This window comes from Pipistrellus kuhlii, unplaced genomic scaffold, assembly GCF_014108245.1.
Source record: "Pipistrellus kuhlii isolate mPipKuh1 unplaced genomic scaffold, mPipKuh1.p scaffold_m20_p_101, whole genome shotgun sequence".
NCBI classification, from domain to species: Eukaryota; Metazoa; Chordata; class Mammalia; order Chiroptera; family Vespertilionidae; genus Pipistrellus; species Pipistrellus kuhlii.
The window spans coordinates 290,416-317,196 of record NW_023425407.1 but is presented as its reverse complement, the minus strand read 5'-3'; the positions used below and the strand labels follow the sequence as shown (position 1 = coordinate 317,196).

The window sequence follows — 26,781 nt, the reverse complement described above, 5'->3', positions numbered from 1 at the left end:
CGCCCCGGGAGCCCCGCGCCGGCCCCGCCCCGCGCCCCGCGCCCCGCGCGCCCAGGCGCGGCGGGGCCGCGGGAGGACATGTCCGGGCCGCGCGCCGGCTTCTACCGGCAGGAGCTCAACAAGACGGTGTGGGAGGTGCCGCAGCGGCTGCAGGGGCTGCGCCCGGTGGGCTCGGGCGCCTACGGCTCCGTCTGGTAGGGGCGGGCGGGGCGGGGCGGGCGGGAGGCTGGGCGGGGCCGCGCGCCCTCCACCTGCCCGGCCGGATTCCGGGCGCGGGGTGGGACCTCGCCCTGCACCGCCCACGGCGCTGCGAGGCTCCGTGGGAATGCACGGGGGTGGGGGCGGGGAGCAAAGTTTCCTCCCAGACCCCGCTCCGGGCGGGGGCAAGGGCCACCCGCCTGCCCCCACGGGGCCTGAAGCCTACGGCGTCACAGCCCGAGAGGGCGGGTCTCCCGGCCCCCAAAGGTCTGAGCACGCCTCTGGGGCGCCCCTGGCTGGGGTCAGGCAGCCCCAGGGTCTGGCAGAGGCCCCGCCCTAGGGTGGGTACTTTTGTTTGAACAAGAAAAGCCTAGCTAGGGAGAGAGGGCAACCCCTCCCCTTAGGATGGCCCTGGGGGGCCTGTGCCCTCCCTCCACTTTGCAAGGGGTCTCTGACTTCTGGGCGGGGGGGGGGGTAGCCCTAAGCAAAGTGCTTACCACGACCCCTACAATTAGGGGGTTCTACCCCACGCCACCTTTTTTTTGCTCCAAATAAGAGCTCAGACTACAGCCCTGCAGCGAGGCCCTGGGCCCGGACAGAGGATGACTCTGGAAGGGGAAGGAGGGCCAGGCTCCTGAGGCCTGTCCCTCTGGGGGTGGGGAGGCAGAGGGCCCGGGGTGAGGCGGCTGCGGGAAGTCTGGTGTGAGTTGCCATGCCGACGGCGAGGCTGGCTGGGTGTGGATGTGATAGGTGCCCTCCACCAGCACCCAGTGGGTTGGTTCCTTGCGAGGCCAGAGCCAGGTGGCTGCTGTCCACTGCAGGGGTCCTGGAGGTGGAGGTCCTGGAGGTGGGGGTCCTGGAGGTGGGGGTGAAGCGGCCCTGGGGAGGGAGGAGCGCACAAATGTCTCTGCCCAAGGCTCTGGCTGGAAGTTAGGAGTGGGCCAGGCCTCAGGCCCAGTGCTGGATCCTGGAGCAGGGGCCTGAAGTGCCTGGGGCCCCTGAGCTCACCCTGTGGCTGCAGGCAGGAACTTCAGGCCGGCCCTTGTAGGCATTCCAGCCGGCCACGGGCCTCTCCCGGGGCGAGAAGGGGGTCAGGGCCAGGTGCTGTGGCTGGGGGAGGCAGGGGTCTGACAGAGCCTTGCTGGAAGCACATCCCGCCCCGCCTGTCTCCTGGGAGTTCCCAGTGAGCCAGCTTCAGAGGGCCAATGGGTCTCTCCTGCACTCAGCCCGACGTGCCGGCAGGTGAGGGCTCTCCTGGGCTCCCCTTCACCCGAGAAGCTGCCTACTCAGGCCGGTCCCCAGACACGATTAGGCAAAACCATCTGCTGCCCCACCTGGCGGCCGGAGGTGGTGGAGCCGGATGGGCGGGGCGTGTTCGCGGGTGGGCGGTGCCAGAGGTCCCAACTGAGGAATGACTTGGACCTCCCCCTGCAGTGGCGGGCTAGGGAGAGGGCACAGGTGCCCAGGCTCCCTCCTGGCTTTCCCCACCACTACCTGGCCCGCGAGCAGGGACCCCTGGTCTCCCAGGAGCGGCTCCAAACACTGGATTCCATTCCTTCTGGGGAAGCAGATCCCAGAGAGGGGAGATGGAGTGGGAGGATGGAGGGATGGAGGGAGGAGCATGAGGCATGCTGGAGGGGGTGGGGGGGGCGCAGGTAGGTGTGTGTGTGACTAGACCAGAGCTGAGATTTGGGCCTAAGGACGATGCCAGGGGCTGCTGAGTCCCCTGTGAAGAGCGGGTGAGGTGGGGTGGGGTGGGGTGGAGGGTCTTGCCTCTGGGGTTGGGGCTGGGCACGGGGGATGGAGACACCACGTTCCGCTGGGCATTCTGTCTGCCTGGCTCCTCACGCTGCAGTGAGGAATGTTTCAATGTCCAGAGGCCTTGGAGGCGGCTCTGGGCCCTCCTGGGCTCCCGGTCGGCGTCATTTCCATCCTGGCCTCCTCTGGGTTGGGGGTGAGGGGGCAAACCATCCGGGTCCTGGGGCCCTGGGCTCCCCCGGGCGGACTCTGGGGTTGGAAGGCTGGGGGGAAGGCAGTGTGGGGGCAGGGGGAGCCGCTCCTCGAGGAGGGAGCAGGACCGGAGGCCCTGGGGACCCCGGATGGCGGCCCGGTCCCCAGGGCTTCCCAGGGGAGCCGGCGGAGGGCCGGCAGGGGAGGCCGCGGAGGGGAGGCGGCGGGGCCTCCGTGTGCGGACCGCCCTCGGCCCAGACGGCCCTGGGCGGGCGCCCCCAGGTCGCCGCCACCGCCCCCTCCGCCGCCCGCAGCTCGGCCTACGACGCGCGGCTCCGCCAGAAGGTGGCGGTGAAGAAGCTGTCGCGCCCCTTCCAGTCGCTGGTCCACGCGCGGAGGACCTACCGGGAGCTGCGGCTGCTGCAGCACCTGAAGCACGAGAACGTGAGCGGGGCGCCGGGCGGGGCGGGGCTCCGGGCGGGGCGGGGCTCCGGGCGGGACGGGGCTCCAAGCGGGGCTCCAGGCGGGGCTCCAGGCGGGGCGGGGCTCCGGGCGGGGCGGGGCTCCGGGCGGGAGCGGGGCTCCGGGCGGGGCGGGGCTCCGGGCGGGAGCGGGGCTCCGGGCGGGGCGGGGCTCCGGGCGGGGGCGGGGCTCCGGGCGGGGGCGGGGCTCCGGGGGCGGGGCTCCCGGGGGGGCGCGGGCCGCCTGCTGGGCCAGACCCCACGCTGACCCCCCCAGGTCATCGGGCTGCTGGACGTCTTCACGCCGGCCACGTCCATCGAGGACTTCAGCGAAGTGTAAGCGGCGCGGGGGGCGGCGCGGGGCGCGGCGGGGAGGGCGCGGCGGGCCGGTGCTGACACCGGGCGACCCGCCAGGTACCTGGTGACCACGCTGATGGGCGCCGACCTCAACAACATCGTCAAGTGCCAGGCGCTGAGCGACGAGCACGTGCAGTTCCTGGTGTACCAGCTGCTGCGCGGGCTGAAGGTGGGCGGGGCCTGGTGGGGCTCAAGAGGGCGTGTCCGCTGGATGGGCGGGGCTGTAGGTGGTGGAGCCGGGGAGGGCGGGGGTAGGGGCTGGGCGTGTCTGTGAATGGCGGGTGTCGGATGTGTGTGGGCGTGTCCATAAGTGGGCGGGGGATGGGGTGGGCGTGGCTTGTGGTGGGCGTGTCACGGGATGGGCGGGGGTCGAGTGGGCGTGGTTCACAGAGGGCGGGACCGGAGGTGGTGGAGCCGGATGGGCGGGGCGTGTTCGCGGGTGGGTGGTGCCAGAGGTGGGTGGAGCCGGTGGGCAGGGTCTTATGTGGGCGGGGCCCGGGACTGCGCGGGGCGGGCGGGCGGGCGGGGCGGGCGGGCGGGCGGGGCGGGGCGGCGGGAACCTGACCTCTGTTCTCCCGCTCGCAGTACATCCACTCGGCCGGGATCGTCCACCGGGTAGGTGGCTCTGCAGGGCCGCCCGCTCCGCTCTTCCTGCCCTCGGCCCGCTAACCCTAACCCCGCACGCAGGACCTGAAGCCCAGCAACCTGGCGGTGAACGAGGACTGCGAGCTCAGGGTGCTTGCGGGATGGGCACGGCGTGGGGGGGCGGCGGGCATGGAGGAGGTGTTCCGGGGGCGCTGACCACCGGGGTGCCCGCTCTAGATCCTGGACTTCGGGCTGGCGCGCCAGGCAGACGAGGAGATGACGGGCTACGTGGCCACGCGCTGGTACCGGGCCCCTGAGATCATGCTCAACTGGATGCACTACAACCAGACAGGTGACGTCAGCCCTGTGGGGCGGCGGGCAGAGCCCATGCCAGGGCCTGGGGGTGGGGTGGGGACAAAGCCAAGGACGTTGGGAGCTCCAATCGTGGGGACCCAAGGCCTGGGGCCAGCATTCAGGAACAGACCTTCAGAGGGTTCGGCTGGAGGAGGAGGGGACCCAGAGGAAGGACTGGGGTGGACACGCTGATGGAGACGCCTCCCCAGCAGTGGACATCTGGTCTGTGGGTTGCATCATGGCTGAGCTGCTCCAAGGAAAGGCCCTCTTCCCGGGAAGTGACTGTATCCTTTGCCCAGGTGGGGGGGAGGGTTGAGCACCAGGATCCCTTCCTTTGGGGGGGTGTTGAGGGGGTGGCTCAGCCCTTTCTGGCTAGTCTTGCTTCTCTCTCCCTCTCCCCCCACCTGGGCTCGCTGTCCCGGGCTGTAGGAGAGCAGGTTCTGGGCAGTGTCCCTGAGGTCTGGGGGCCTGAGAGGGGTTCCTGCCTGGCCGTGGGCCTTTCCTGAGCCAGGCAGATATTGACCAGCTGAAGCGCATCATGGAGGTGGTGGGCACGCCCAGCCCTGAGGTGCTGGCCAAGATCTCCTCGGAGCACGTGAGTCACCAGCCCCGGCGCCTCTGCTGCCCCGGCCGTGGTGCCTGGAGGAAGGGCCTGAGGGGCTGGACCAGCTCGGGGCCGGGCCCGTCAGGGGGAAGGACGTGAAGGGGGAGGACATTCCTGGCGTGAGGGACAGTGAGGGCAGTGCCCTGGCCAAGGAAGGAGGGCAGCACCAGCCCAGATCTGCCCTCGCCCTGGCTGGTAGGAGTGAGTGAGTGAGGGGGCTCAGGGCCAAGGGAGGCGGGTCCCGCCCCCTCAGGCCCTGCCCTGTGCCCCAGGCCCGGACGTACATCCAGTCCCTGCCTCCCATGCCCGGGAAGGACCTCAGGAGCATCTTCCGTGGCGCCAACCCCCTGGGTGAGGACGGGCCCCGGGCCCCGGGCCCCTGCTGGGCGCCACGTCTGGCCGGCCCCGGGTGCGGGGCTGACCGCTCCCTCCCTGGCCGCTCCGCAGCCGTGGACCTCCTGGGGAGGATGCTGGTGCTGGACAGCGACCAGCGGCTCAGCGCGGCCGAGGCCCTGGCCCACGCCTACTTCAGCCAGTACCACGACCCCGAGGACGAGCCCGAGGCCGAGCCCTATGACGAGAGCGTGGAGGCCACGGAGCGCACCCTGGAGGAGTGGAAGGGTGGGCCTGGGGGGTGGAGGGAAATGGGGGGAGGTGGCACCCAGGGGTGGTCTGGGAGGGGGACAGCACGCCCCCCCATGCCCCCGCCAACTCCAGGGGTTGGTTAGAGGTGGGTTGGCACACCCAGCAGAGCAGGGGCAGCACAGGGCAGGCTCTGGCAGGGCGGTGGGCCTGGGCTGGTGGCTGGTGTGCCCTGGGGGGGGTATTGGGGGAGGCAGCAGGGGCTCACCTTCCCCTCACTCCTCAGAGCTCACCTACCAGGAAGTCCTCAGCTTCAAGCCCCCGGGGCCACCGCAGCCTCCGGGCAGCCTGGACATGGAGCAGTGAGCCGCTCTGGAGCCTGCCCACCCCGTTCCGGTTCCGGTCCGGTTCCGGTTCCGCAGCCCGCCGGGTTCCACCGGGGTTGCCTCCTGCCACATGAGCCCTGGCCTGGGACCCCTGGCCTGCATGCCGCTTCTGTGGGCGTCTGCGCACACATACGAATGCATGAACGTGTGCAAGCCGCGGGCGTAGGAGCTGGACAGTGTCCTCCTACCACATCCCGGCAACAGGCTCTGTCTCCCTTGGGACTCGCTGTGGAGACCTGAGTGCCTGAGGGGTCCCCTGGGGAGGTGTCTGTCCCCAGATCTCCCCCTCAGGGGGCTGTCTCTTGGGGGTGGTGCCTTGGGACCAGGGCCCCCTGGAGACCCTAAGGGCAGGGACTCCGTGGTCTACGCTGCTTGGCCCAGAAGTGGGGGGGCTGCTCTGGGAAATGCTGAGATCCTAAGGCCTGAGAGCTGGTCTCCCCTGGCGGGTGGCAGGGCAGGGACAGCCACCAAGTGTCACATCGGACCGCCCGGAGCCACGTTTCCTGTGTTGTGGGGCACACGTGCCCTGATGCGTGTTCCTGGCATTTACGTGGGAAGAGACGTGGGAGTCTAGGGGCGCCCGGGGCCAGAGTCGTATGAGCAGAGGCCCACGTCGGGGTGGCTGTCCCTGCCTCCCCTCCCTCCCCAGGGCCCGCTGGCATGCGGGTGCTGAGGTCCTGCCGTGCACCACGCGAGGGGCTCAGTGGCCAGGGACAGCCGCGTGAGCAAAAAAGCCGGGGCATTCTCCTGGCTTCCGAAGCCTGAGGGCTCCGCCAGCTGGGGAGCTGCGGTCACGGGGGCTGGGGCACTAAGGGGCTGGCCCACATCAAGGCGCTTGGATTGGACCAGGCCCCTCTGCGAAGCTGGGGCGCTCTGACCCGCCCTCCTTCCAGAGGAGCTGACTGTAGCCTCTGGCACAGTGGAGGAGGGCGAGGAGGGCGAGTCTCCGCTGTCCGCGGAGGCCTCAGGTGCCAGGCTGCAGCCTCCGACCTCGAGGGCCGCAGGGCTGGCTACGGGCCAAGTGCCTGCACCTGGTGTCGCAATAAAGACCATTTCTTCACGCTGTCTGTGTGGCTCAGTGGAGAGAGCGTCAGCCTGTGGCTAAGGGGTCCGGGTTCGATTCCGGTTAGGGGTGCATGCCTGGATTTTGGACTCAATCCTCAGTGGGGGGCGTGCAGGAGGCAGCTGATCAATGATTCTCACTCCCCCCTCTCCTTTCCTCTCTGAAATCAATAAAAAATAAGTAAATAAATAATTTTAAAAAAGGTTTCTTCTCGCTCAGCGTGTGTCCCAGGCTCCAGGTGCTGCCCATGGCCTGCTGCCCGGGATGGCGGCTGGATTTCCTGCATCACACCCCCAGCTGCCCGGCCCTGCCCTGTCCCTGCCCTGGCCAGCTCCCTTGGGTCTCCCGTCTGACAAGCAGCTTTCTGTGGGCAGTGCCCTCCCTGCCCCGCCCAGGCCAATGAGCTTAGTGTGGGGGGCGGGTGCATCTGGTCCAGATCAAGACCGGCCCCTCCCTCGGTGGTCAGGGAGGCCGGGGGGGGGGGGGGGGGGGTGAGGGTGTCTGGGAGCCAAGGCCGGCCCTTGCCCGGGGTCGGGTGGAGTGAGGGACGTAGCTTTCCTTCCTGGTTAGGGGGAGAGGGTCACTCAGCTCCCTGGCCACACAGAGCTACTGTGGCTCAGGTGGGCTGGGCCTGGGCCCCAGTGGGGGGTCAGGCAGGGTGTCTCCGGGGCAGACATCCTGTGCCCTTCCTCTGGGCCTTGGGACCATCTGGGAGTTGCACCTCCAGAGCCTGGGCAGTGTGGCTCTGGGCTTCAGGTCCCAGGGAACCCCTGGAGAAAAAGGGGTGCCCAGACCTGTGTGTGTGTGTGGGGAGATAGCAGCAGAACTGGGCGTGCCTCCCCTGGGGGTCTGGTCTGACTGAGAACCCGCTGGCCCCCTGGGCCCCCTGCAGGGAGTCGGGGCTCCCCGGAGGAGACGGGAGAGCCTCGGGCGCCAGAGCATGAGGGCAGGGGGTGCAGGCGGCGCTGGCTCCGGGCCCCAGGCTGCCCCCATGGAGTCTCCCGGTCCTGAGGGCTCAGCATCCTGCAGGCAGGCACTCAGGTGTAAAGCTGCTCTGGCTGGCCGGCTGAGCTGCTGATTCATGGTGGCGGGGCAGGGCGGGCGGCGGGGCCCTGGGATCCTGTTACCCCCTCCCTCTCAGCCCGGCTCACCGGGGCGGGGGCTCTGCCCTCCAAACCCTGTCTGATCCAAGACAGGGTCTGACCCACACCCAGGGGAGCGAGGGGGTGCTGAGAGCTGGCGTGGGGCCCCTTCACCCTGGTCAGGCACACTGTCCCGAGCCCGGAGCTGGAGGAGGGGCTCAGGGCCCTGAAGGACAGAGAGGAGGGAGGAAGCTGGCCGGGGGGTGGCCGGGCAGGAGGACTCCCCAGATGCCGGGGGAGGAGAGCGGGAGCTGGGGGTGCAGAGGGACCACCTCTCTGGCTCTGAGTCAGGGAGGCCTGGGGTCAGTGGTCGCAGGGAGAGGTGCTGGGGAGGCACCTTAGGCTTGGGAGACGGAACCGACTCCCCCATTCGGAAAAGGGGATGCAGTCAAGACAGGTGCTGGGGAGCCTCAGCTGAGGATGGAGGACCAGCCCCGGGGAGGGGGCGTGCTGGGGGCCGGGAGCTCCGTGCTCAGCTCCGGGCCTCGGGGTGGGGCGCGGCGGTGGGGGCGGGGGTGCTGCGGGTGGGCGTCCCCTCCGAGGGCCAGCGGCTCCCTAGGGGCCTGGTTAGGAAGGAGGAGACAGGAGCCCAGACACCCTGACCCGGGCAGGGCGTCCAGCCTGGCGTGGAGACGATGGGCCAGGGTCTGGGTGCCGAGTTGGTTCAGGGTTCAGGCTGGGCCTGAGCCGCCCTCCCCCGTGTCCGCCGCCCGCACCCCCCCCTGCCTCCCGCCTCTCCGCCGCCGCCCGGTTTCCGGAGGGGCCGGAGCCGGAGGCGGCGGGCGTCACGTGCGCGCGGCCCGGGGGCCGGTTGGTCCGGCGGCCAGGGAGGGGCGCGCCGCCCGGCGGCGTCGGGCGGGAGCTCCGGAGCCGGAGGGAGCGCCAGAGGCGGACGGGGCACCGGGACGGACGGGGCACCGGGACGGTCGGGGCACCCGGGAGGCCCGCCGCCCATGAGCTCCCCGCCGCCCGCCCGCAGGGGCTTCTACCGCCAGGAGGTGACCAAGACGGACTGGGAGGTGCGCGCCGAGTACCGGGACCTGCAGCCCGTGGGCTCGGGCGCCTACGGGGCCGTGTGGTGAGCGCGGCCGGGCGGGGGCGGGGGTGCGGGCGGGGGTGCGGGGCGGGGCCTGGGGCGGGGGTCCGGGGCGGGGGTCCGGGCGGGGGTCCGGGGCGGGGCCTGGGGCGGGGGTCCGGGGCGGGGGTCCGGGCGGGGGTCCGGGCGGGGGTCCGGGGCGGGGGTCCGGGCGGGGGTCTGGGGCGGGGTCTGGGGCGGGGGTCCGGGCGGGGGTCCGGGCGGGGGTCCGGGGCGGGGGTCCTGGGCGGGGGTCCGGGCGGGGGTCCTGCGCGGGGGTCCGGGCGGGGTCCGGGGCGGGGGTCTGGGGCGGGGGTCCGGGGCTGGGACCGGGGGTCCGCCGTCCGCTGAGCCCTGCGCTCGCCCGCAGCTCGGCCGTGGACAGCCGGACGGGCGCCAGGGTGGCCATCAAGAAGCTGTACCGGCCCTTCCAGTCGGAGCTGTACGCCAAGCGCGCCTACCGCGAGCTGCGCCTCCTCAAGCACATGCACCACGAGAACGTGAGTGCGGCGCCCCCACAGCCGGCTTCGCGCCTCCCGCCACAGCCGCCCAGACCACCCCCTCACCGGCCCCCCCACCGGCCCCCAGGCACCCTCTCCTCCGGGCGGGCCGTCCCTGGAAAGGATGGGACCCACCTCGGCTCTCCCTGGGCCGCCCCTGGCTCTGGCGCTCAGGCCCGGGGAGGAGATGGCCCAGGTGTCGCCCCAAATCCTGTGGAGCTCTTTCCAGGAAGGGTGCTGAGCCTCTCCCCTGCCTCCCGCAGCCCCACCCAGGGCCCCTCCAGTCCTCACTCTGCTCCTGCCTCCCCTGCTGAGCGGCCGGGCCTGGGGCCTGGGGCCTGAGAGGCAGAGCTGGGCGTGGACCTGTCTCCGCAGGGCCTTGGGGTCTCCGGTGATGGGTGGGTTTGGGGAGCTGGTGTGGGGAGGCCACGGGGCACAGTGACCAACACACAGACGCCGCCTTTGCTCTCTGGCCGGGGTTCATTGATGTGTGTGGGGGGGAGGCAGACCTGGCCCCACCAGAGAGAGGCCTCCCTCACTTCCAGACATGCCCACAGGCACCACCCTTGGCCGAGAGGCCTGGCGCTGGTGCCATTGCTGCGTGCCCGGCCAGGGCGCTCTCACTGCTTCTCCTTACAGAATCCTGCGGCCAAGAGTCCGCCCCACCCCAGCCCCTGCCCCTCCAGCACCCTGCCCTCCCAGCACCCTGATCCCCCAGCACCCTGCCCTCCCAGTACCCTGATCCCCCCAGCACCCTGCCCACTTCAGCATTCTGACCCACCCCAGCACCCTGCTTCCCCCAGCACCCTGACCCACCAGCACCCTGCCCCACCCCAGCACCCTGCCCCACCCCAGCCCCTGTCCCACCCAGCACCCTGCCCTCCAGCACCCTGCCCCCCCAGCACCCTGCCCCCCCCAGCACCCTGTCCCACCCCTAGTCCCTGCCCCACCCCAGCACCCTGCCTCACCCTCATCTGCACCCAGTCGGAGGGCTGCAGGGTGGGCCCCCAGCCCTGGCTAATCGTGCTCCTGACACCTGGTCTGGCCCCTCCTGGGTCCTGGGAGCCGCAGGCCTCCCCTCGGGAAATGGTCCCCAGGAGCCTGGTTCCCTCTTCCCAGGTGAGGTCTGTTCACGGTGGATGTCAGCCCAGCCTGGGGCTCCCGTCTCCCCGTCACACCTGGGCACGCCCGGACCCTGTCTCCCAACGCCCCCCACAAGGGCAGACTCTTCTACCCAAGGCTTCATCCGCCTTCCCCCTCATCGCCCCCATTCCCACCCCCCATCCCACCCTGGCAGGACCCCTCTCAGGCCTTCTCCCCGGGGCCTGTGCTGCCCCTTCCCCCGGTGCCCGTGGATCCTCCCAGGCCCCCGATCGGCCCCACCAGCAGGTGCGCCCTGCAGCCTCCGGGCCCACAGCACACCAGCCAGGAGCTGGGCCCTTGTGGACCCTCCGGGAAAGAGGTGGGGGAGGACTGTCTCTGAGGGGCCGAGGGCAGGGCAGGTGGAGGAGCTGCCACCCACACCCACCTGCTCTGCTCCTCCCACCACTTCTGCCTCCTCCCCATCCAGCCCCCACTCTGGCTCCATCCACACCTCAGAGGCACAGACTCTCCTGTTCCTTCCGCCCAACGGCCCCCTCACCCCCAGGGCGCCATCCCTTTCCGGCTCGGACACTCCCCCGGTATCCCTGGGCCCCCCCTGCCTCCAGGCCTCTCTCGGGACACCCCCGGCCCTGCCGTGACCCTGGTGCGGAGGCCGCAGGGGTCACCTCGCGGTCCCCTCCCCTCGTGTCCTCCTCGCCTCCCTCCGGTCTGCCCCTGCCCTCGTGTCGCGCCGGCCTGAACCCTTCCTCGCCGGCTCTAGGACGGAAGCCAAGCCTCCACCTGGCTCCCTCGGCCTCTGCCCGGCTGCTCCCGGCCTGGGCCTCGGCCACCTGGCCTCCCTCCCCGTGTTCCTCAAGTGCTCAAAGGGTTCCCATCTCCACCGCCTCCATCCCCGCAGCCTCTGACAGGTGCGGCCTCTGCCAGGCCCGTCCACCTGCTCAAAGGTGCAGGCATCCCTGAGTCCCAGCTGTCCCCGTCCCCGCCTGCTCCCCATCGCCCTGGCCGGGGTCTGTCTGCAGGTCGGTCTGACGGCTGGTTTGGGCACGGTGCCGGCTGGGGCCTCGCCAGCAGAGGAAGGACCCGCCGGATGCCGGCTCTCCCCTGGGAGGCTGGCCCCATCCTGGTCCCAGACTTTCAATGGGCAGGAAGAGCCGGGACTGGGGCTCCTGGGATGGCCCGGAGCCGATCCAGACTGGGGCTGCCCCTCCCCCCGAGGATCCCAGCTGTCACCATCCCAAAATAGCCTGCATCTGCGGGCAGGTGTGCCAGGGCTGGGTGGTGCTGCCAGCGGGCAGAGCTGGCCTGTGGACAGAGGGGGGAAGATGGGGACAGCTGCAGGGGGCTTTCCTGCCTGGAGCCCGGTGCCAGCCTTTGGGGAGGGGGGCGCGGGCGGGGGCCCTGTCCCACCTGGCGCTCCGGCGGCTGCCTCCCCAGGTGATCGGGCTGCTGGACGTGTTCACGCCGGATGAGAGCCTGGATGACTTCACAGACTTGTGAGTCCTGGCCTGGGGCCGGCCGGGCAGGGTGGAGGGTGTTGGGTCACTCCTGGGCGCCAACTCCGGATTCTGGGTTGGCGTGGGGGGACCGGCTGAAGGCAGGCCGCTCCCTGTAGCCTGGATGGGGGTCAGGGTGCACACTGCCCACCCTGTCTTCACACCACAGGGCCCTTCCCGGGGACCCGCAGCCCGGGCACGGCCTCTCCCCATCACCGCTGGCCCAGGCTGTCTTCGGGGCGGGAGGTGCGGGCCGTGGGCATTGGTTAGCAGGCAGGACCTGGCCCCTGGGCCCTGGCACCCGGAGTGTGGCCATAACTGAAGCTGCTGACCTTTCCGGGCGGGGGAGGGGGCGGGGCGGCGCGGTGGCTGTCTGGGCAGCAGCCCTGGGCTCACACTGCGTGGGCCTGGAGCCAGGGGCCTGGCCGGGGACGGGCTGGGAGGACCGGCTCCTGCCGCCTGACCTTGCAGAGGTCAAGGCCCCACACTGGCCGGGAGCTAAATGTCTCCCGCTCCGTCCCCCTCCACCCCACCCTCAGACCCGGTGTCCCGCTTTCCCGCCACCCCCGCGGGCCCTCCCTCCCCTGCCTGTGGGCGTGGGGTCCCAGCCCCTGGCCTGGCACCGTCCCTGCCCCCTAGCATTCCGGGGTGGTGGCTGGAGGGGCAGTAGGTGCTTGGAGGCCGGGCCTGGGGTCTTCCCGGGTCTGAGCCTGCCCCACCCTCAGCTACCTGGTGATGCCGTTCATGGGCACGGACCTGGGGAAGCTCATGAAGCACGAGACGCTGAGCGAGGACCGCGTCCAGTTCCTCGTCTACCAGATGCTGAAGGGGCTGAAGGTGAGGCCTGTGGGCCAGGCGGGCCGTCGCCTGGCCGGCCCGGGCGGCGAGGGCTGGGAGCCACACGGCTGACCTGGGCCTCTCTGTTCCCGCAGTACATCCACGCTGCCGGCATCATTCACAGGGTGAGTCTGGGGGGCGGGGGGAGCTCCCCTGCAGCGGGCATTGGCGGGGATCCACCCCTAGGACAGTGGTCGGCAAACTCATCAGTCCACAGAGCCAAACATCAACAGCACAACGACTGAGATTCCTTCGGAGAGCCACATTTTTTAAACTTGAACTTCTTCTAACGCCACTTCTTCAACACAGACTCGCCCAGGCCGTGGTATTTTGTGAAAGAGCCACGCTCAAGGGGCCAAAGAGCCGCATGTGGCTTGAGAGCCGCAGTTTGCCGACCACGGGGCTAGGAGCCTGTTTCTCGCCTGTGGGGGCACTGTGGGGTCAGAGGGTGTTGTACAGTCTGCACACAGCCCGGGGCCTGGGCAGCTCCGCCCAGGCCTCCCCCCCGCCCCGGCTCCTGCCCTGGCCCCTGCCCCTGCCCACCTTTCTCCACCCCAGGACCTGAAGCCCGGCAACCTGGCCGTGAACGAGGACTGTGAGCTGAAGGTACGTGTCCCGTTTGGGCTCCGGCTCCCTCCCGCCTGCCCGTCTTCCTGCCACGCCCTCGTCCCCAGACCAGGAGGCAGGCTGGCCCCCGCCAGGCAGTGGGATCAGCCTGAGGCGGTGCCAGGCCGCTGGTGGCCAGATGGGCTCACTCTGCTTGAGGTGGTGAGGGGGGCAGGTAGTGGCTCCTCCTTCCTGAGCTAGGGCAGGGCCTAAGAGACCTTCCCAGCCCAGCTGGTGTGGCTCAGTTAGAAGGTCGCGGTTCGATTCCGGGTCAGGGCATGTCCTTGGGTTGCAGGCTCCATCTCCAGTGTGGGGGCATGTGGCTCTCTCTCGTCAGATGTTTCTTTCTCTCTATCCCTCTCCTTTCTTCTCTCTGAAATCAATTAAAAAAAACAAAAACAAGACCCTCCCAAAGGTGCCGGCCAGGATCCAGGGGGCGGGGAGTGGAGGAACAGGGAGAGGAGACGCTTGGTGTCTGGTCCTGAGGGTGGGGGATGAGCTCTGAGTGCACCGGCCGGGGGGAGGGCCCAGGGGAGGCTGGAGGGTCTGTGGCTGTGACCTCAGGCCCTGGAGGGTGGGCAGGAGCCCAGAGTCCCCAGCCCCTCGGGACCCCCAGGCCCACAGGCTGGCCCACTCCCTCCTGGGGCCCCTGATTCTGGCTGCAGATCCTGGACTTTGGGCTGGCCAGGCAGGCGGACAGCGAGATGACGGGGTACGTGGTGACTCGGTGGTACCGGGCACCTGAGGTCATCTTGAATTGGATGCACTACACACAGACAGGTGAGAGGCGCCCGGACGGGGCCACTGCAGCCTCACCTCCCGGCTGGACCCCCCGCCGCCCCCCCCCCCCCCCGCCCATGCTGCTGAGCTGGGATGGAGCCAGGAGGGTGTGGCCGGCCAGATGGCCCCCGTGTCCATGGGCCCCGCTGTGCGTCCCTCCCCCACCCCCCTGTCTCACAGCCCTGATGAGGGGCTTCTTTCTCAGTGGACATCTGGTCTGTGGGCTGCATCATGGCCGAGATGATCACGGGGAAGACGCTGTTCAAGGGCAATGACCGTATCCTACACCCATGGGGCTGGGTGGGCGAGAAGTGGGGGGGTTTGGGGGAGGGGCTGGCACTGTCCCACTGGGGTGGGGTGGGGTGGGGGAGGGAGGACGGGGAGCCCTGCTCTCTGGCCCACACGGTGCTCCTGAGCTCGGCCGAGACCTGGACCAGCTGAAGGAGATCTTGAAGGTCACGGGCACGCCACCCGATGAGTTTGTGCAGAGGCTGCAGAGCGCGGACGTCAGTGGGGAGCTGGGCGGGGCTGGGGGGCTGGGGGATGCCCCCCGGGAGCTGGGCCCTCACCCTTGCCGCCCACACAGGCCAAGAACTACATGAAGGGCCTCCCCGAGCTGGAGAAGAAGGATTTTGCTTCCATTCTGACCAACGCCAGCCCTCTGGGTAGGGTGGGCCTCGGGGGAGCAGGGGTCCGTGACCCGAGGCGTGTGCATGTGTGTGCACGTGTGTGCGCGTGTGTGCGCGTGTGAGTGTGCATGTATGTGTGTGTGCGCGAGTGTGTATGTGTGCATGTGTGCGTGTGTGCATGTGTGTGCACGTGTGTGTGTGTGAGTGTGCGTGTGTATGTGTGTGCATGTATGTGTGCGCGCGAGTGTGTGTATGTGTGTGTATGTGTGCTTGTGTGCGTGCCTGCGTGCTTGTGCGTGTGTGTGTGCATGTGCACGTGTGCGTGTGCGTGCGAGTGTGCGTGCGAATGTGTGTGCATGTATGTGTGTGTGCGAGTGTGTGTATGTGTGCGTGTGTGCATGTGTGTGTACGCGGTGTGAGTGTGCGAGCGCACATGTGTGTGCATGTGTGTATGTGTGTTTGTGTGCGTGCATGCATGCTTGTGCGTGCGTGTGCATGTGCATGTGTGTATGCATGTGCACGTGTGCACGTGTGTGCACGCATGTATGTGTGTGCGAGTGTGTATGTGTGCTTGTGTGTGTGCCTGCGTGCTTGTGCGTGTGTGTGTGCATGTGCACGTGTGCGAGTGTGTATGTGTGCTTGTGCGCGTGCCTGCGTGCTTGTGTGTGTGTGTGTGTGTGCATGTGCACGTGTGCGTGCGTGTGTGTGTGTGTGTGTGTGTGTCTCGGCTGCCCAGCCTGACGGCCCGCCCCACAGCCGTGAACCTGCTGGAGAAGATGCTGGTGCTGGACGCGGAGCAGCGGGTGACGGCGGCCGAGGCGCTGACCCACCCGTACTTCGAGTCGCTGCACGAGGCCGAGGACGAGCCCCGGGCCCAGAAGTACGACGAGTCCTTCGACGACGTGGACCGCACACTGGACGAGTGGAAGCGTGAGTGGGGCCGGGCGCCGGTCCTGGGTTCCCAGGAGGTCAGAGGGCGTCCTGGCCAACCTGACCTCTGGATGCAGAAGGACTAAGGGGCTCGGCACCCACGGGAGCACGGACCCCACACAGGGGCAGCGCCAAGCTCAGGGCAGTGTGAGCGCTTCCCGCCTGCAGGCCACAGACCCGGGCCACCCTGCGCCCCCACACGCCCAGTCTCCAGGCCTCTGCTCACATCTCTTATTTTTCTTCTAGTATTTTTCAATTTAAAAAACCCCACATATATATTTTTTACTGATTTTTTTTTTTTTTTTTTTTTTTTTTACAGAGAGGAAGGAAGAGGGAGAGATAGAAACATCAATGAGAAACATGGATCAGCTGTCTCCTGCACACCCCCACTGGGGATGTGCCCACAACCAAGGTATATGCCCTTGACTGGAATCGAACCTGGGACCCTTGAGTCTGCAGGCTGACACTCTATCCACTGAGCCATACTGGCCAGGGCTCTTTCAATATTTTTATTGATTTCAAAGAGGAAGGGAGAGGGAGAGAGAGAGAAACATCAAGGATGAGAATCACCTATTGATGCCTCCCACACGCCTCCTGCTGGAGATCAAGCCCTTAGTCATGACCTCCTGGTTCCCAGGTTGATGTTCAACCACTGAGCCACACTGGCCAGGGTGCTCATGCCTCTTGAACTTGTCCTTGCCCCTTTCATGATCCTTTTCACCTGGATAACTGCATGCCCCTCATTTCCTGCCAGTGGGACCGGCCCCCCAGCCAGCCAAAGCCCCTCACCCCTCCTTGCCTGCTTCCTACAGCCCCCCTGAGCAGTTCCCACCCCTCCCTAGGGCTGCCTGTACCTTCAGGCTTTGCACTGGGCACCCCCTTCCACCGAGGGCCCTTCCCCTCGCTTCTGAAGGTCACACTAGCCCTGCTCAGCCTCAGTCCCCAGGCCTCCCTCTGCTGTGGTCCTGATGCCCGCGCTGGGACTGGCCTTGTCCGTCTGCACTGCGGAAGGGCAGGCCGCGAGGGCGGGTCTTCTGTCTGTGTGGTTGCAGGGCCAGCCTGGGTGCAGGGATGTGTGGGAGCAGCTGTTAGCACTCTGCCCCCATGGTTCACGGCTGCCTCGGTGTGCCAGGCCCCATCCTGGCTTTGCCTCGGACCCAGGGCCTTAGCCCTGCTCTAGGGGGCAGGAGTGGGGCTGCAGTTCCCAAACTACGTTCCGTAGGACCCCCTGGGTTCCTTGGTGCCTCCAGCAGGGACGCCACCCTTGTCTGTGCTGTGCTTTGTGCTTATGCATTTGGTTCGGTTTGGTGAGTTTTCTGTTGCTAAAAAAAGATCTGAAAACCGCCAGCCGCTGGATCCTCCCTGTGGTCCCCGCCCACACAGACCATGGTGGACACGTGGCCTTTCTTGTGGCCGAGCCCTGGGTCAGGATGCAAACCCTCATCACTTCCTGTTTCCCCGGGGAAAAGGCCCACGCAGCAGCCGTGGCCTCTTCACACGACCTTTGCCGTGTGGGCAGCCCTGCCTCAGGCGGGGAGGGGGCGCCTCCCAGGCCCCCGCTAAGGGCAACGCGTTCTGATTGGGCTTGTGACGTGCCCGTGTCCCCCAGGCTGGCACTCCCTCAGCCAGGGGAGAGTGAACGGCCGGGGCAGGCTGAGCAGAACCTATTTTTTATTTTTATTTTTTAAAATATATTTTTATTCATTTCAGAGAGGAAGGGAGAGGGAGAAAGAGATAAAAACATCAGTGATGAGAGAGAATCACTGATCGGCTGACTCCTGCACGCCCCCCACTGGGAACTGAGCCCGAAACCTAGGCAATATGCCCTGACGGGGAATCGAACCCGTGACCTCTTGGTTCCTGGGTAGATGCTCAACTGCTGAGCTACACCCAGTTGGGCAGACCCTGTCCATTTGCAGACTGGCCAGAGGCGAGCAGAGCAGGCCCCCTACACACACCATCTTTGTTTTTTGTTGTTGTTTGTTTTTCTTTCTTTTTTCTTTCCACCTCCCCTTTGGAGGGCTGACCGCAGGCACACAGTTCAGGGAACACGGCCACCTGGTGAGGTAGTTGGAGGTTCGTCCTCTCATGTAAGCCTCAGGAGGGACACTTGCTCCAGAGAATCTGCCACTTGCCTGACGGGACGAGGTTTGCGTTCCTGGGATGTCCCTGCTCGTAGAGGCAGGCCGTGGGGCCCCAGCCCACCTGGCCACGCCAGGGGCCGCAGTCTTGCATTCCAGGAGCCCCTCAGGGTGGAGAGTCACTGAGGACAAATCGGGTGGCCTGACAGCGCTGTGGCCTGGGACGAAGTATGGGTTTGGGACGGAGAAGCCCACCCGGCCCCCACACCCCAGCCATGACCTGTGACCCTGATGTTTGGGGGCATCGGTGCTCTGAGTCAGCGGTGTGGGCCGGGAGCTCTCCCCACCCCACCCTGAGTGGACACTCCTTGGACTCACTGCTGCTCAGCGTGAGCACCGGGGGCTGGGCCCAGCACTTACCTTGGGTCGTTGGTGTCCGAAGTGGCGTGAACCGTGGGGGTTGATTCTATTTATCTAGTACTAGTGGCCTGGTGCACGAAATTCGTGCACATTAAAAGGGGGACCCAGAGTCAAGTCCCCATCTACCCACATGCACCTCAAAATCGAGCGAGACCCAGACCTGGCTGCCTCCCCCCCACTGGGTTAGATCCAGACCTGGTCAGTCCACCCTTGTCAAGCCCCACTGGGCAGGGGGCATAGCCTCAGGTCCCCTGGCCGGGTGCCAGGATGGGGGGACATGCCTGAGGTCACCAGTCAAGCCCTGCTGGGTGGGGGTGGGAGGGGCGTGGCCTGAGATTCCCTGTCAAGCCCCATGGGGGCGGAGGAGGGCATGGCCTCAGGTGCCTGCTGATTGCTCATTAACCCTCCTTAAGGGAACTTGGCCTCAGCCGTGGGTGCAGCCATTTTTGTGACGGAGTGATGGGCAATTAGCATATTCCCTCTTTATCAGATAGGATGTGTGTGTGTTGATTCTGATGGGTGACTGGGCTCCTTCTCCCTGACTCTCCATCTCTCCCGCTCTCGCCCCACCCCAGGTGACACGTACAAAGAGGTGCTCAGCTTCAGGCCTCCCCGGCAGCTGGCGGCCAAGTTCTCCAAGGAGACATCCCTGTGAGGACCCCCGGCCCGGAGGGCGTGGCCGGACGTCTCGGGGACCCTGGCCGGCACTTCCGCCCGGAAGGGGGGAAATCCTGTGACCTCGGCTGGAGCTTGCATCCCAGGAGACACCTCCTTCCATGCGCTCCATCCTCCAGGCTTGCGGCCCTGCTCCCAGGTCCCCGGCTCGGCCTCAACCTGGAGGAGCATGTAGACTTCCTGCAGGGACACCCTCCTGACCTGGGGCTGGCTCCGCAGTGGTCCCTGAGCTGGGTGCACAGGAAGCCGCAGAGCCTGGGGGCGGGGCGGGGCGTGGGGTGCAGCCTGGCCTCGGGCCCTGCCTGATTGGTCGGCGAGGCCTGGTTCAGGGCTGGGAGGAAGGACAGGAAGGGCGCAGGCGCTGACTCAGGGACGATCTTGCAAGCCCAGCTGGAATGTACACTGTCCCTGTGGTGCCCACGGGGCTGGGAGGAAATAAACCCTTTTGTAGAGTTCCCGCTGTGGCTTCACTTCCTGATTCCTCGGCGGGGCCTCCGCCTCCGGCCTCTGAGCTGCCGCCTGGCAGAGGAAGGAGGCTCGTTCCCAGGCCACAGAGCTGGTGCCCACTTCCCCTGCTCTGTGCCGGGGAGCCCGGGCCAGAGCCCCCACACTGGGGCAGCTTCTCCCTTTTGGGGTGAAGACCTTTTTCTCCTGGCGTGGACTCCGGAGCCTGACCCTGGGGCAGCCTGATGGGAGTGGGGTTGTGGTTAGGGTCCATGCGCCCTGCGCCCTCCAAGGCCAGGTTCCCAGTGAGGAACTGCCATCCCAGTGTCTCCGGAGACCCTCCAGCCCCGCCCACGGCCACGTCCCAGCACCATCGCCAAGCCCGGGGCGCCCTCTGCCGGCCGCGTGCCGTCTGCGAGCACCGCCTCCGGATCGGAGCCCCCGGGGTCCTGACTTCCCAGGCGCCCCGACCTGCCCGCGGCGCAGGCGGCCCAGAGCGGAGCGGGCGGGCCGGGCGGGTCTCCGGCCGGGGTCGGGCTGGGCGCACGCGCAGGGGGTCCAGCCAAAGGCGGTCCTTTGAGTTCCCACAGCGGACACCGGCCCCTCGGACCCGAGGCCTCCGCGCCTTTGGGACCCTCCTCTCTCTGGAATCCAAACAGGGTCCTCCCCGCCCACGGGCCCTTCGTGGCCACGTGTCGCGGGGTGGCCAATCAGAGCACGCCATTCCCTGGCCGCGGTAACTGGCGGGCGCCTGACCTCAAGTGACCCAACTGGAGTCTCCCCAGAACCCCGCAATGACGGGGCAACTGAGGAACAGGACAGGGCGCAGTCCTGCTCCAGGGCCCCGGGTCCCAGCGCCCAGATTCCCGCCCCGCCGCAGGCCCCGCCCACGCCTCACCACCTACACCCTGCCCCTGGCCCCGCCCACCGCTCCCAGAGCCCCGCCCCACCGCCCCCAGAGCCCCGCCCCATGGCCGCCCCTCATAGAGCCCCGCCCCCAGAGCCCGGCCCATGACCACGCCCCAGACACCCGCCTCAGGCCCCGCCCACACATCGCCTCCTACAGCCCCGCCCCCACAGCCCCGCCCGTGACCACGCCCCCAGACACCCGCCCCATGGCCTTTCCTCCTGGGCACCAGCCCCGTGATCCCGCCCACGCCCCGCCTCCCAGACCCAGGCCCCGCCTCCCAGACCCAGGCCCCGCCTCCTAGAGACCGGCCCGGTCGGGTCCGGAGCTCCCGAGTTCCAGGCCCGCGGCGCCGTGGCTTCCGGTCTGGCCCTCGTGCTCGGCGGCTGTGCCGCCTCCTTTGCCGCCTCACCCCTCGCCCGGTCCTCCCGCTTCACCCGCCTTTCGGGGCCCCACCTCCCGCATCCTGGGTCCAGCTTCCCGACCACTGCCCTGACCTTCCGACTGGTCCGCTCTTCACAGGGGCCTTCCTGGATCCTGTCACTTTTTAAAAAAAATGTTTTTATTGATTTTTATTGAGAGGGAGAGATAGCAACGTCGATGCGAGAGGAGCTGGGGATGGCGTCCCAAACCCGCCTCCGTGCACGGGTCCATGCTCAATCTATTGAGCCTGACCGGTGGGCTTATTAAAACAAATAATAATAATAATAATAATAATAATAATAATAATAATAACAGTGATTTTAGAGAGAGCAGGGGAGGGAGAGACACAGCCATCGGCTGCCTCCTGCACATACCGGACCAGGGATCAAACCCGCAGCCCGGGCAGGTGCTGGTGGGAAATGGAACCAGCGACGCTCCAACCAGCCGAGACACACGGCCAGACCCCTGTCCCCGGTCCTAAACCCGGGCAGCGCGGCGCCGGGGCAGCTCAGGCCGCGCCCAGCCCTCTCCCCGACCGGTCCGGACAGCGCCCTCCTGCCCGCCTGGCTCCGGAGGCCCCGGCCCCGCCTCCTTCCCCGCGCTCCCCGGAGCCCGGGCTGCGGGCAGGCGGGGCCGGGAGACACCGGGTCCGGGCACCTGCTCTACCGCAGGCCCTCGGTCTCCAGCCCCGGGGAGGAGGCGGAGCCGGGCCGGGGCAGGGGCGGGCCGAGGAGCCGGAAGCCGGGCCCAGGGGCCGCCCCGTGGACCTCGCTCTCTCCGTCCCTCCGAGCACAGCCTGCGGCCCCTTTCCCGCCGGGCGCAGCGTCCCGCCACTCGCGGCCCGGCCGCGCCCGCCCCGCGCGGCGCTGCTCCGGGCTGCCCGGCGGGGAGGGCAGTGCAGGCACCTCCAGCGAGGCCGCTGGGCCCTCCCGCCCGGCGGGGCCATGCGGACCGCCCTGGTGTACCACGAGGACATGACGGCGCCCAGGCTGCTGTGGGAGGAGTGAGTGTCACCTGGCCCAGGGGGGGTGGTGGCGGCGGGGTAGAGACTGGAGTCTGAGCCCTGTGTCCACACAGCCCCGAGTGTGCCATCGAGCGTCCGGAGCGCCTGACCTCCGCCCTGGGGCTCCTGCGGCAGCGGGGCCTGGAGCAGAGGTGCCTGCGGGTGGCAGCCCGAGAGGCCTCGGAGGCAGAGCTGGGCCTGGTGCACAGGTGGGACCCCCTCAGCCACACCCGAGCCCACCCAGCTGCCAGGACTCACAGTGCCTCCGTTTCTCAATCTGGTGGGTGTGAGGGAGGCGGCCCCTCAGGGTCCAGCCCCTTTTTCTCCTCCCCACTCCATTTCTGCTGGCCTCCCTGCCCCTCTGCAGCCCGGAGTACGTGGCCCTGCTGCGGGGGACTCAGGCCCTGGGAACGGAGGAGCTCCAGGCGCTGTCTGGGCAGTTCGATGCCGTCTACTTCCATCCGGTTTGTGCCCTGGGGCCCCACCCACCACCCCCATGCCCGTGCCCATGCCTGTGCCCGTGGCTGCCAACCTGGCCCAAGTCCTGTGTTCACGGACGTGCCCACACCTTGCAGATGGCACCTGGGACTATCCTGACCCATTCCGTTCAGCACCCGGTGCCCTGCAGCCTGGCACCGATGTGGGCAGAGGGTGAGGGGTAGCCGGTGAGGACTCACCTGCACCTCTGCCCCCAGAGCACCTTCCACAGCGCCCGGCTGGCCGCGGGGGCCGGGCTGCAGCTGGTGGACGCCGTGCTGACCGGAGCGGTGCGGAACGGGCTCGCCCTGGTGAGGTGAGAGCCTGAGAGCCGCCCCCTCCCCTGGCTGCCCCCACGCGTGGGCAGAGGGTGACTGACGGGGCCCGTGCTCCTTCACCCTCAGGCCTCCCGGGCACCACAGCCAGCGGGCTGCCGCCAACGGGTTCTGCGTGTTCAACAACGTGGCCATCGCGGCCAGGCACGCCCAGCAGACGCACGGGCTGCGCAGGTGCGTGCTGGGCCGGCCGCAGGCGGGGTCCCCCCACCCCTGCCCCTGCCCCCTCCCAGCTTGGCGGGGCTCCTGGCCTGGAGGGGAGGCCTGGCCGTGGTGAGCCCAGTGCCCTCTTCCGCAGGATCCTCATCGTGGACTGGGACATCCACCACGGCCAGGGCATCCAGTACACCTTTGAGGACGACCCCAGGTGAGCTGGGCTGGGACGGAAAGGAACCCTTCCCTGGGACCCCACTCTTGGGGCTCACGGCCTGGCCTGGGAGAGTCCTAGCCGGTGACCCAGCTGAGTGCTCCGGGGTCAGAGCTCTGCGGGGAGCTGTGGGGCTGAGGGTCACCTCTGAACTCTGACCCCGGCGGTCACCCACAGCGTCCTTTACTTCTCCTGGCACCGCTACGAGCACGGGCGCTTCTGGCCTTACCTGCCGGAGTCCGACGCGTCGGCCGTGGGCCAGGGGCCAGGCCGCGGCTTCACTGTCAACCTGCCCTGGAACCAGGTGCCACCTTCACCCCCCACCCCCCACCCCCCACTGCGGGAACCCCTTCGCGTCCTGCGTGGCTCAGGGTTCTGGAGGAGGCCGCACACAAATGAGAGACTAGAAAAGTATTAATTGGGGGCTAGGAGGGAACCCATCTCTAGGGGGAAGACTACACACCGCCCCGCCTTGCTTATCCCTTTTATTAAGACTTTGGGATCCGCCCATAGATGCAGGCAATTCCAATAGGAGCCAATCAGCAAGGGTTTACTAAGATTGACAGGTGGGAGTTGCTTCAGCTACCAATGTCTCCATCAGAGGACAATGGGTGGGTTCCGACACACCACCTCCCACCCAGATCCCCCCTCCCCAATAGGCCTCCTGAGTGTAGTTCAGGGTGCCCTTCCAGAGTCACCCCCTGAGCCCAGACATGATTGGGGAGACCCCACAACTCGCCCTTCTGGGCCCAACCCTGACCCTCATGGCTGCAGGTTGGGATGGGAAATGCCGACTACCTGGCCGCCTTCCTGCACGTGCTGCTCCCCCTGGCGTTTGAGGTGACTATGTGGGGGTGTCCCCCCTCCCACCCCATCGGAGAAGAACAAATCCTGTGGGGGGAGGGCTCTCTCATGGGCCTCCTTCACTCCCTCCCCCTCGGCCTGCCTGCAGTTTGATCCGGAGCTGGTGCTGGTCTCCGCAGGGTTTGACTCAGCGATCGGGGACCCTGAGGTGAGGGCCTGTCCTGTCCTGGGGGGCTTGTGGTGTCCGTGGCCAGCCCCCACCTTACCCGGCTCTGGTTCCAGGGGCAGATGCAGGCCACGCCGGAGTGCTTCGCCCACCTCACGCAGCTGCTGCAGGCGCTGGCCGGGGGCCGGGTCTGCGCCATGCTGGAGGTGACTGTGGCCGGCAGGGAGGGTCCAGGGACCGAGGGCCGAGGTGCCGTCGGAGGGGCCTTCTGCCCCGGTGACACCTCTGCCCTCCTCTCTCCCTCCAGGGTGGCTACAACCTGGAGTCGCTCTCTGAGTCTGTGTGCATGACAGTGCAGGCCCTGCTGGGCGACCCCGCCCCGCCCCTGTCAGGGCCCATGGTGCCACACCGCAGGTGCGAGGGGCTGCAGGGAGGCGGGAAGGCTGGGGGCGCAAGGCCAGGTCTCACCACACCTGTCTCCCTGCAGCGCCCTGGAGTCCATCCAGAGTGTCCGGGCAGCCCAGGCCCCTCACTGGACGAGCCTCCAGCAGCAAGGTCGGTGTGGCCTGGGCCGGGTGGTGGGCTTGCGCCCCGGGCTTTCACGAATGGCTGTGACTCTCAACGACCCCTAGACTCGGCCCCCGTCCTGAGCCCCAGCACCCGCTCCCCAGAGAGGCCCTCGCCTCTGCTGTCTGAGGGGCCCGGATCCCAGGCTGCAGCGGCCCCGAGCGCCCTCCTGGACGGGCTGCACCTCCGCCCCATGCCCCCTGTGTGCACCGCTGTGGCTCTGACTTCACTGGACGCTGCTCCGGTCCTGCCCCCTGACATCCCCCATCAGGAGGGGCCCGCCCCGGAGGAGGAGACACAGTCCTGGGCCAGGTGGGCAGAGTGGGCCTGGGCAGACGGGTGAGGCTGTGTCCGCCATGCACCCTTGTGGACTCACCTGTGATCTGTGTCGCCCTGTGTCGGTTTTCCTCGGTTTTTCTACCACAGCCTACATGAGGCCCTGGCCACGGACGAGACCACCAGCGCCCTTGGGAAGCTCCTGTACCTTTTGGATAGGATCTTGGATGGGAAGGTGGGGGCACCTGGAGGGGCTGGGGCAGGGCCCAGGACCAGGGGAGGGCTGGGGGGTGCGGACCTGTGGGTGTGAGTGTTGCCTTGTGCCCAGGACCCCTCCCAGAAGAGCCCCTGGGGAGAGGGTGACGGGCGCGCCCTCCGTCCCCACTGCTAAGAGCTCTTTGGCTGAGAGGGGAAGGCGGTGACGTAGAGGGCAGCTTTAAGCACCTCATTTTCCGAAGTGGAGCAGTTTGACCTCAGAGTGTCCAGATGACAGCCATGGAGACCGGGACAGAGAGAAGGACGGATGGGTCTGACTGCTGGTTTGGGGGTTGCTCTCCAGGGCTGTCTCTCACCTCGCAGGTGAGCAGCGGCATCACAGCCGCCCCGGCCTCTGCCGCAGCTGCCACTCTGGATGTGGCTGTTCGGCGCAGCCTTTCCCGGGGGGCTCAGAGGTGAGCGTCTTGGCGGGCTGGCCTCGGTCTCTGAGGGCGTGGTTCCTGGGTACCCCTGCCCCGGCAGCCACAGTGGGAGGGCTCGGGAATGGACTGCCGGTGGGTGAGAACAGCCTGTGTGGGACCAACTCCTCCTCCAGGCTTCTCTGTGTGGCCGTGGGACAGCTGGACCGACCCTCACACCTGGCAGACCATGGGTATGCCCCCTGGGTTCCTGCATGGGGGTGGGCATGTCACTGAGTCCCCAGGAGAGATTGGTGGGTGGGCCCTGGGAGCAAGGCCAGGAGGGTCTCCAGCACAGGGTCAGCACTTTCAGCACCCATCCCTGAACTCTCCTGCACCTCGCCTGTCGTCCGGGCTCTAGAGGGTGAGTGCATCACACACACACACACACACACACACACACACACAAGTCCATGTGACCACTCTCCCCTGAAAGGACGACTCTGTGGCTGAGTATCAGGGGCAAGGAGGCAGCCGCCCTGTCCATGTTCCACGTCTCCATGCCACTGCCAGGGGTAAGTGGTGGTGTCCTGGGGCCAGGCATGGCTGCTGACTGGTATCACCATAAGGGCCAGGCCCCTGGCCTTCACCGACCCTTCCCGACATCCTGATGGCAGGAGGGGTGTCCCCTGGATGAGGGGATGGGGTCACGCAGTCTGTTCCTCCACAGACAGCTGGCGGGTTCCTGAACTTCCTCCTGGCCCTGGTGCTGCCCCTGGCCTACAGCTTCTGGCCTGACCTGGTGCTGCTGGCTCTGGGGCCGGACCATGGCCTGCGGGCCCCCCAAGCTGCACTCCTGGCCTCACTGTTGAGGGTCCCAGCGGGGTGCCGGGTCCTGGCCCTTGTGGATGAGGTGAGCTGAGCAGAGCAGATGTGCCGTGGGGTGGGAATGAGGGAGAGGCCGGTGACTCACAGCTCTCCTCTCCGCCCTTGGCCCAGGGATCCACCCCACAGCTTGTAGGCATCCTGGCCCAGGTGCTGCATGGAGAGGCACCCCCCGGCCTGGGCCCCTTAGGCATGGCCTCCCCAGAAGACACGCGGGCCCTGGTGCGCCTGCGAGGGCAGCTGGAGCCGCAGTGGAAGCTGCTGCAGGTGGCGGGTGAGACTGGGAGCAAGGTCAGGCCCAGTGCTTGGGGCCCTGGGGACCGTCCTGGTTCAGAGCTCCGTGGGGAGAGGGCTCTTGGGGGCGAGGGGTTCCCGTCTTGGAACTGGCACAGCCCTGGTGATCACGCGCCTCTTCGCAGCTCCTGCCTGAGTGCTGGGACCCTGCGGCTTGAAACCGGCCAGGGTGGGAGTATGTATACCGAGCAATGACGCTGCAAAACAGCCCCCAAAGAGCCGGGGGTGAAACGTTCAGCAGCACCCGGCTGCCCGGGGCTGCGGGCTCAGGGGGCTGCGGCGCCCAGGGCCCTCCGCACTCGCCTCCCCACGGGGGCCCCGCCCAGGCTCCCTGCACGCCGGTCAGTAAACAGTTAAGCGAAAGTCCGCCTCCGCCTCCGTTATTGTGTCCGCAGAACCTGGCATCA

At 67.9% G+C, this 26,781-nt stretch overlaps 3 protein-coding genes and 1 long non-coding RNA gene across 13 annotated transcripts; 3 read left to right on the top strand and 1 right to left on the bottom strand.

Annotated features, from left to right (window-relative positions):
• MAPK11 (mitogen-activated protein kinase 11) lies at positions 1-6,540 on the top strand. 8 transcript variants are annotated; one of them, XM_036430103.2, is made up of 12 exons: positions 7-194; positions 2,463-2,592; positions 2,887-2,945; positions 3,024-3,135; positions 3,552-3,581; positions 3,654-3,701; positions 3,789-3,903; positions 4,118-4,189; positions 4,421-4,500; positions 4,782-4,860; positions 4,957-5,130; positions 5,378-6,540. In XM_036430103.2, exons 1-12 carry the CDS (start codon positions 79-81, stop codon positions 5,455-5,457), a joined length of 1,095 nt encoding a protein of 364 aa, XP_036285996.1. In that variant the 5' UTR covers positions 7-78; the 3' UTR covers positions 5,458-6,540. The 8 variants fall into 8 exon arrangements, with proteins under 8 accessions (XP_045434682.1, XP_045434683.1, XP_036285998.1 ...); XM_045578726.1 differs by lacking the exon at positions 4,782-4,860 and having other exon boundaries at positions 1-194; positions 4,115-4,189; XM_045578727.1 differs by lacking the exon at positions 4,782-4,860 and having other exon boundaries at positions 2-194.
• Positions 5,539-23,409, bottom strand: LOC123652013. Its single transcript, XR_006741035.1, has 5 exons — positions 23,394-23,409; positions 19,891-19,896; positions 18,083-18,090; positions 9,393-9,399; positions 5,539-5,658 (listed from the first exon to the last, which is right to left on the bottom strand). It is a non-coding gene; the product is annotated as an uncharacterized LOC123652013 (long non-coding RNA).
• On the top strand, positions 8,531-19,267 carry MAPK12 (mitogen-activated protein kinase 12). 2 transcript variants are annotated; one of them, XM_036430101.2, is made up of 12 exons: positions 8,531-8,760; positions 9,128-9,257; positions 11,796-11,854; positions 12,580-12,691; positions 12,787-12,816; positions 13,250-13,297; positions 13,963-14,077; positions 14,283-14,354; positions 14,504-14,583; positions 14,664-14,742; positions 15,463-15,636; positions 18,713-19,267. In XM_036430101.2, exons 1-12 carry the CDS (start codon positions 8,636-8,638, stop codon positions 18,790-18,792), a joined length of 1,104 nt encoding a protein of 367 aa, XP_036285994.1. In that variant the 5' UTR covers positions 8,531-8,635; the 3' UTR covers positions 18,793-19,267. The 2 variants fall into 2 exon arrangements, with proteins under 2 accessions (XP_036285994.1, XP_045434684.1); XM_045578728.1 differs by having other exon boundaries at positions 8,552-8,701.
• On the top strand, positions 21,330-26,737 carry HDAC10 (histone deacetylase 10). 2 transcript variants are annotated; one of them, XM_036430084.2, is made up of 20 exons: positions 21,332-21,589; positions 21,664-21,798; positions 21,957-22,053; positions 22,285-22,382; positions 22,471-22,575; positions 22,700-22,768; positions 22,946-23,072; positions 23,543-23,608; positions 23,721-23,780; positions 23,855-23,944; positions 24,046-24,152; positions 24,226-24,293; positions 24,371-24,617; positions 24,732-24,816; positions 25,161-25,252; positions 25,393-25,449; positions 25,692-25,770; positions 25,926-26,108; positions 26,195-26,354; positions 26,500-26,737. In XM_036430084.2, the coding sequence occupies exons 1-20, from the start codon at positions 21,531-21,533 to the stop codon at positions 26,508-26,510; spliced, it is 1,995 nt and encodes a 664-aa protein (XP_036285977.1). In that variant the 5' UTR covers positions 21,332-21,530; the 3' UTR covers positions 26,511-26,737. The 2 variants fall into 2 exon arrangements, with proteins under 2 accessions (XP_045434675.1, XP_036285977.1); XM_045578719.1 differs by lacking the exon at positions 23,543-23,608 and having other exon boundaries at positions 21,330-21,589.
• The last annotated feature ends 44 nt before the right edge of the window (positions 26,738-26,781 follow it).